The sequence below is a fragment of the Epinephelus moara genome, chromosome 13, assembly GCF_006386435.1.
Source record: "Epinephelus moara isolate mb chromosome 13, YSFRI_EMoa_1.0, whole genome shotgun sequence".
In the NCBI taxonomy this organism is placed as follows: Eukaryota; Metazoa; Chordata; class Actinopteri; order Perciformes; family Serranidae; genus Epinephelus; species Epinephelus moara.
In genome coordinates, this window is record NC_065518.1 from 20,562,334 (window position 1) to 20,570,320 (window position 7,987).

At 42.2% G+C, this 7,987-nt stretch overlaps 1 protein-coding gene across 1 annotated transcript; it reads right to left on the bottom strand.

Moving 5' to 3' along the window:
- On the bottom strand, nucleotides 1–5,211 carry LOC126400287 (cilia- and flagella-associated protein 251). The gene is made up of 6 exons (XM_050060849.1): nucleotides 3,936–5,211; nucleotides 1,871–1,980; nucleotides 1,694–1,765; nucleotides 1,546–1,600; nucleotides 1,405–1,441; nucleotides 1–1,259 (listed from the first exon to the last, which is right to left on the bottom strand). The coding sequence occupies exons 1-6, from the start codon at nucleotides 4,873–4,875 to the stop codon at nucleotides 1,238–1,240; spliced, it is 1,236 nt and encodes a 411-aa protein (XP_049916806.1). The 5' UTR covers nucleotides 4,876–5,211; the 3' UTR covers nucleotides 1–1,237.
- Nucleotides 5,212–7,987: the final 2,776 nt, after the last annotated feature.

Genomic DNA, 7,987 nt, shown 5'->3' on the forward strand with positions numbered 1-7,987 from the left:
TGAAAGGGTGAACAGATGTTATTTATTCCAGAAACAGCAATACATGTAGCTTACTGCACTTGTTATGCTCTTTCTACACTAAAATGTATTCATACTCTAAACTAAAAGTCACCGAACAACTTTTCTGTCTAAACCCAATTCATTATCATTCACCATTTAGAATTTACAACATGTATATCACAAAGGCTAAAGCAAAATATCTAACTTTACAGGCACATTTGTGAGTTAAATATGTTGTATTTTAAGTTACTGGCATTTTTTTTTATTTGACATCAACTGCAGTTTTAGAGTTGAGCCGTCGTCACGAGCGTATGCACAAAAGTAAAAGTAGAAATACCTTCGAAGTCATAGAAAACTAAAAGTAAACATAGCAAAAACAGCTAATTAGAGACAGGTATAACCTGTGCATGTGATGTACATGCCGTCTACACTGAACCAAATTTTACAGATAAAGAGAAATGTATTGCCAGATGAGAAGTGGGAGCATTGTAGAAGCTGTTTTTGAATTGACACGTGTGAAATTTTGCTGTAAAAAAAGAAACATGTTATTTTCTAACAACATCAATCTTGCTTAATGTGCTACTATTTGGCCAGCTGTCAGATTCTGACTGAACATGTGATTTAAGCTGCTGATTTGGCTCTGATATACTCAAAAATGCCATATATATTTAGCACTATTCTGGCAGATTTTAGCATGATAACCAACGTAATTATTTCCCAGATTTTGTAGTCCTAAAATATATGTAGAAATGTCGAAAATGAGATGCAAATTGTTGATTTCTTCCAAGGAGAGGAACCCTACAGCCTTCCCACCAAGCACTTCTCAGACCGAAGTTACACTCTTGCACGAGCAGCAGATTTTCCAGTGCATTTCTACAAATTCCCGCCACCGAGATAGACCTACTAAAATTATAGCTCAACTAAAACTGTTTTACAAAAATGATCCTGCAAAAAAGAGTCCTTAGAAATTATGTAATAGCCTCAGCTAGGCTGTTTTCAATAAATAAAAGACTCTATAATTGTTTTTCAGCTCTCATTACAAATTAAAAATCATACCTAAACATGTGCTAAAACCTAAATGTGTTTTTGTTTTTCAGTCAGCTGTCAGACTCATGACAAGCTCTTGTGGGAGTCCTCATGTTGCTGGAGAGGTATGAACAGCCGGACAGCTCCAATCCTGGGCGCAGTACCTCATGCTACCACAGGGTGGTGTTAAAGGGCGCAGTCTCCGGGTTGCTCAGAGAAAAGAAGCCACAGTCCTGCAACACAAAGGTTAGGGCATGAGCAAACCCAACATTAACCTATAGAGCATTTCCCAATATATCCTTACCTTCTGTGGTATTATTTAATAATAATACTGTAGAAGAAAACAAGTAAATATCGAAGTGTTGTGAGAGGTCTTACTGAAAGAGAGAGCCACTGAGCTCATCAACAAGGCCACCTGGAAAAAAGCAATGCATACAAAATTTAACCAAAAGTTGACAAACAAAGGAAAAACAACACAACAGTGCATGCACAATATACTTAATTGCCACCAACATTTACCTGGTGTGCAAATTGTGTCACACAGTATCGGGCAGATGTAGCAGGATGAGCATTCCTGGAAGACATTTTTTGAAAAGGGTTAAAATGAGGAGACTCTTGTCCCACTGAAATGTTGAAATTATTGACAGTTTTTTGGACAGATGCTCACTTGGCAGATCTCACAGTGTTCCGACTCATCTCCGTCTTCACAGGGGCATTGGTCGCAGTTTTTAGAGCAGTGCTGAAAGAGAGGAAGGTACAGTTTGTCAGCACAAGGTACAGTTATCATCACTTTCCATTTGTGAAAAGCACATTACAGCAAGAGTCTTGTCCTCGTAATTTTTACCTCACAGATGGAGCACACACTACACAAAGAGCCAGAGCGGTATTCCAGGATGTCGTCAGCAGGCTCCTCTTCAGTTGTCTCATTTGCTGTGTCCTCATCTTCAAGCTCATCTATAAAGTTAACAGAGTCAACAACAAGTGAGGCTTCTACAGCTGGACCGATACATCAGCCTGCCAATATCAGCTTGATGCAGATATATCAGTATCACTGCGTATTTAGAAACAGTGCCACCAGTGCATATTTTGTCCACCACTTTGGTCAAGACTGAAATATCACAACCACTATGGGATGGTTTATTTAGACATTCATGTTCCTCAGAGGATGAATCTTAATCACCTTGATCACTTTGGTTTATGACTACATCCCAGCAAAACTAGAGACAGCCTCAGCTTTACTTTGCATTTAGCGCTAATTAGCAAATAATAGCATGCAAACACACAAAACCAACGCACTGAATACGACTGTATGTAAAGAAGGACAACGCATTTCCACTCTACAAAAATAAAGCCAAAATATTACACAGACTGGCCAATCATAATGTAGCATCGGGCCAGCTCAGACCAGGGTCCGACAACAACACAGCTGTGCTCCTTTGACTCTAATGCAGTCGTTTCAGATTTCCTTCATTTTCAGGCTGGTGTTGTGGAGTTGGAGCTAAATGTTGTGCCTGGGGCACGTCGTGTATTAATGATACTCGTTACCTGGAGAGGTCGGAAAAAGATACACGTTTCTTCCCTATGTCAAACCCTGAAAAGTGTAGGGTTAGCTAGCTAGCTACTGAAGATATAGCCTACTGAATGTATACACATGCTGCTTTTGCTTTTTAATGATTATAACAGTGAAGAAAGGCCGACCCTGCTGTACAGGAACCAGTGAAGGGAAGCAGGGAAACTCTGCTGATATTCAACCAGCTCTGTGTCATCACAGTGTGTGCAGATGAACGTTGTTTGACTTCCCCTGGAGATCCCTATTCGTCCAGCGGCTGAGGTCCAGGAGCTTGCAAAGCCAGATACCGTTTATTTGCACACACTGTGATGCCACACAGCTGGTTCAATATCAGCAAAGTTTCCCCTTATATTCATTGTCTTCTGTGGCGATCAGCAGTGATGTGGTGGTTCACTTTTACACTGTGATCTGTAGCCTATAGTTCGGCTTTAGCTTCTAACTATCTTGGTCTTTTTAACCTGTTGTTGCTGCTGAGTCAGTTTGACATCCTGGATATATCCTTCAAACACAGACTGTAGACCCCTCTGTCTGCTTCTCTCTGGAATCACTCTTTCATTTTTCACAAAATATGATCATATTTCTTCAGGGAGTGCAGTTAGTTACAGTGTGGGCTCCATGCTAACTCCGACAGCTTGCCGGGCCATCACAAAGGGGCGGGGCTTATGGAAAGGTCAATTTGAGGTAGCCAACAGCCTGGTGTTATACATCCGAAAAACTTCTTGGCAATCAGACCAGGCCTCTAATCGAGACAGGCCTTCATTTGTCAAAATATGTAGCCACACTGGGCTAGTAAAAAGGACTGGGCATGCTGCTACCGAGCATTTAGCTGTTGGCTACAGCCTCACAGAGCCGCTAGCATGGCTGTAGACTCTCTTGTTACATTGTAAAACGTCCTGCTTGGTGTGGAACTTGGTCACAATCTTTTAAATGATATATCTAAAAGAACTTGTGTCAAGACTGCAAAAAAATAACACTTTTGGCTTTTATATCGTTACAGCCTCTGCTTCACGTGAACCTTCCCTTCACCACAGTACCTGTTTCAGGGTCTCAAAATAGCGACATTGGTTCAACAAAAGGCACGAATGGTTTAGATACTGCTGGGTGCCTGCAACCCCACAGATAAGCCGCTCTATTTTAGGACTGATATGTGTGACAGGGTTTCCACAGCGGCTGCAACAAACCCGACAATGTCAGGAGGCTACTGTGGAGTCAGAACACACACAGAGGGCCCAGGAAATAGTCACGTCCGTTATACTTTATATTCAGTAACTGCTTTGTTTGGTATTTTAATGACTCATATATATATATAGAAAAAACACATTTAAAAAAGTGGGTATACCGTCGTCCTCCTCTGCCTCAGCTGCATCCTCTTCCTCAGAGTCATCATCATCCTCATCGTCATTCTCCTCTTCATCATCACCGTCCTCCTCCTCCTCAGCTACTTCCTCTCCTTCAGCTGCCTCGTCATCCTCCTCAGAAGCCTCCTCTTCCTCCTCTTCTGCTGCCTCATCCTCCTCCTCCTCATCATCATCATCTACATCATCATCCTCTTCCTCATCTGCAGCCTCCCCCTCCTCCTCCTCCTCCTCCTCCTCCTCCTCCTCATCATCATCATCATCGTCCTCTTCCTCATCTGCAGCCTCTCCCTCCTCCTCCTCATCGTCATCATCCTCAGCTGCTGCCTCACCAGCCTCCTCATCCTCCTCCTCATCATCATCATCATCCTCAGCTGCTGCCTCACCAGGCTCCTCTTCCTCCTCCTCCTCCTCCTCATCATCATCATCCTCTTCCTCATCGGCGGCAGCCTCCTCCTCCTCCTCCTCGTCTTCCTGCTCAGCAGCCTCTTCCTCCTCCTCCTCCTCCTCCTCCTCCTCATTATCATCATCATCATCCTCAGCTGCTGCCTCATCAGCCTCCGCTTCCTCCTCATCATCATCATCATCTTCCTCTCCCTCATCATCATCTTCCTCTTCCTCATCAGCAGCCTCCTCCTCCTCCTCAGCATCCTCTTCTTCCTCCTCCTCACCCTCCTCTTCCTCTTGTTCATCAGCTTCTCCCTCATCATCCTCTTCTACCTGTTCTTCTCCCTCACCTGTGTCATCATCATCACCCTCAGCGGTTTCGCCCTCCTCAGCCACAACCTCTTCAACATCTCTGGCATGGAGGCCTTCCTCTGCTTCAGCCACGTCCTGGGCACTCACCAGTCCAGGGAGCGGGACCTGGGACGGGCACAGGAGGACCAGCAGAAGCCCCACCATCCAGCCTTTCACGGGCGCCATTTTGGAAGACTTACACAGCCACACAGAGGACCTCTTCTAAACTACAAATCCACACTGGATGATTGTCTCTGCTGTTTCTTCCACCAAAAACAAAAACAATCAGTGGGTTTTTAACACTTGAAAAAAATTAAATCCACAGAAAACGTCACAGAGCTGCAGGTGATTCAGTGATATTGTTCAAGTCTTTGCTCCAAGCTGCAGAGACAGACGGGCGGAGGAGGGCTGCGTTCACAAGACCAACAGAGCAGAGTGCCAGCCTTGTGCTGGGAACACAGAGGACACAGTGGAAACACAACTGGGTGTGTGGTGTGGTTGTGTGCCTGTCTGTGTATGAGTGACAGGGGCACATGTCCGGGAAGAATGCTCCTGATGCCCTTAACCCAGTGTATTAGAGAGGTGGGTGTGTGCTTAGGGCAGGCAGGGGGGGTGTTAGACTGCAGGAGGGAGGGGAGAGGGGAGGTCAAAGAACATAGGGAGACATTTAATTACCGACTTTAAATAATTCCAGAGCAAGTTTTAATTGTCATAGTGCTACACTTTATGTAAAGGTGTGGGTACATAATACAATAATGTCTATTATTTATTACTATTGTCATTATTTTTGTTTTATTTATTCATTTATTAATTATGTTGGGGTTTTTTTACCTACTTGCATGTGAGTTCAACAGGCCTGTGAATCCCCCAGAAAAGAAATGATCCAATAAAGACTAAATAAATTAAATTAAAATACATGATTTTACAGTTAAAGGTGCAGTATGCAATTCTGGAGAAAGACAGCTGATTGGTCGTCAAATACTGATTTGTTTGGTTGATGGTTCACTCATAAAGCAGCTTTATTTGATGACCTGGGAATGAATCAACAATCTTTTTCCCGAATTGCACCTGCATCATTTAAAAAATAAATAAATAAAAAAACAAAATAAAAATATTGGTTTTATAAAACAAAAAGATACAGAAAGGATGCTTACAATAATATTTGCCTGCATATAATAATTTAATAAAATAATATGAAATAAAATAAAATAAAATAATGCAGAATTAAAATAAATGACAGAAAAGTTGTATTTTTTTCCCCCTACTTAAAAAAAAAAGCATTACATTAGTACTAAGGGAGTATATTTCTACCATTCCTATCAAGGAGGGGAAAGGAAGATGAAACATTAATGGAGTTGTACAAAGTCTGCTCAGAATGAGGTCATAAATTCAATCCATTTATTCCAGACTTTAAAGATTTTGTTTCCCAATTTTTTCATTTTAAATATTTCCAAACTTATTCCATACCAAAGTAGGTGGTACAGGGTTTAAGCCAGTTTATTAGGATTGATTTTTCTCAATTAGTGCACCTTTGAGAAGTTTTAAATGAGACACATTAAGAAGAACCGATGGTATTCACCAACTCCCACACCTCTGACTTTTGCGGTTTACTCTGCCCAGTAAAGTCGTTGGAGTTGTAATTAGGCGCACCAATACATTCTCTTCTTTAATTGAATCTATTATTAAACCTGGCTGAAACTCAGGACTGCATGTGCACTCAACTCTACGGAACATTTTAATAAGGGGTCATTGGAGGTAAAAAATAATAGAAATAATTACAAACAGTAGTATTAGTAATAATGCACCCTTTAACAGTGGCTTATAAAGTAACCATGAGGTTAAACCAACACCTCCCAGACACAGTCTCAACAGTGCTGGTAGTATCTGCTTGCCAGTCTCAAAGCAGAGGAGAACATGTCAGGATGATGTATGGAATGGATGTAAATAGACGGAAATGGAGATGATGGCGACGTGCACATGTGCAGCAACTGACACGGCAAAGAAATGCTTCACATGTGAGGCACAGAATGTTTTTATCACAGGGATTTCATTAGGAAGACCAGTGAGAGACACAGGGGGGGGAGTTTGACACAGTGGTGTTGCAGGTTGTGTGAAATGAGGAGAGTTTAAATCAAACTCAGAAACTGCACACATGCTCACTTACACGGGTACATATTTGCACATGCAGCCGTCATGCAGTGAGAGGGCAAGCCAGGCAGAAAGTGATGACACCGCCTCTCTTGGTGTGAGCCGCTGCTGCGATTGACAGGTGGCCCAGCCGGCTATTTACAGTAAAGGCTCCTTCAATAGCCTTGCTCCACTATGTGACCTTCAATAGAGCTCTGGCAAACTGAAATTCAGCACCATGGTGCACCTTTTAAACTATCCATATCCTCTTCTCTTTACAGTACACCCAACTATCTCGCTCCTATGTTTTAGTCTCACTTTGCTTCAGTGATTCTCTTGTTAAATTTACATGATTTAGTGCCACATGTAGTTTGCATTTAAATAGTCATCTTAGTACAAACTTAATTTTCAGACTTAGGGTGTGTTACTCTTGACACGAAAGCACCATGTTTCATTTCTTTCTTGCCTGCAGTGTTTCATAAGCTAAACAAGAAGGGCCAGACAGTAATAAATCATGATTATTCATCATTAAAGAACTAGTTCATTAGGGAAGGACACATATTTGCTTTCTCGCCAAGTGTTAAAAGAGAAGATCAATGCCACTCTAATATTTGTGTAGTAAATACGTGGCTGGAGCCAGCAGCTAGTTAGCTTAGCTTAGCTTAGCATGACGACTGGGAACAGGGGGATACATGACAAATACCAGCACCTGTAACAAACTAACCTGTAACTGACACTGATTAATCAGTCACTTTAGGATTTTGAGATGTTGCAGTGGCAGCAATTAATGCAAATTCAGCCCTGTGAATTCTGCCTGACCTTGCAATTTTGTCCAATCAAGTGCAACTTAACTGCAAATTTGACTGTTTAAAAGAGGCAAAATCTCATGTCACTGTAGAGCTGTGTGCAGCATATTGATTCACTCAGCCCCTCTCTGTTGATGCTTCTCAAAGTCAAGGATCCTTCCGAAATGTGTCCTACAGAGGCAAGGCAAGAGTCACTCAGTGATCACACATGAATCAGGCGAGTGATTACACCTAGGTGTGTGTCATTCACCCTCTGGGGACTGAGGAGGTCTTAGGGTGATAACTTTGGCACTTTCTAATGTTGTTGCACAATTTGAGCAAATGCAAGCAGTATTTTCAGAGTCACATGACTTTTAGGAAGAATC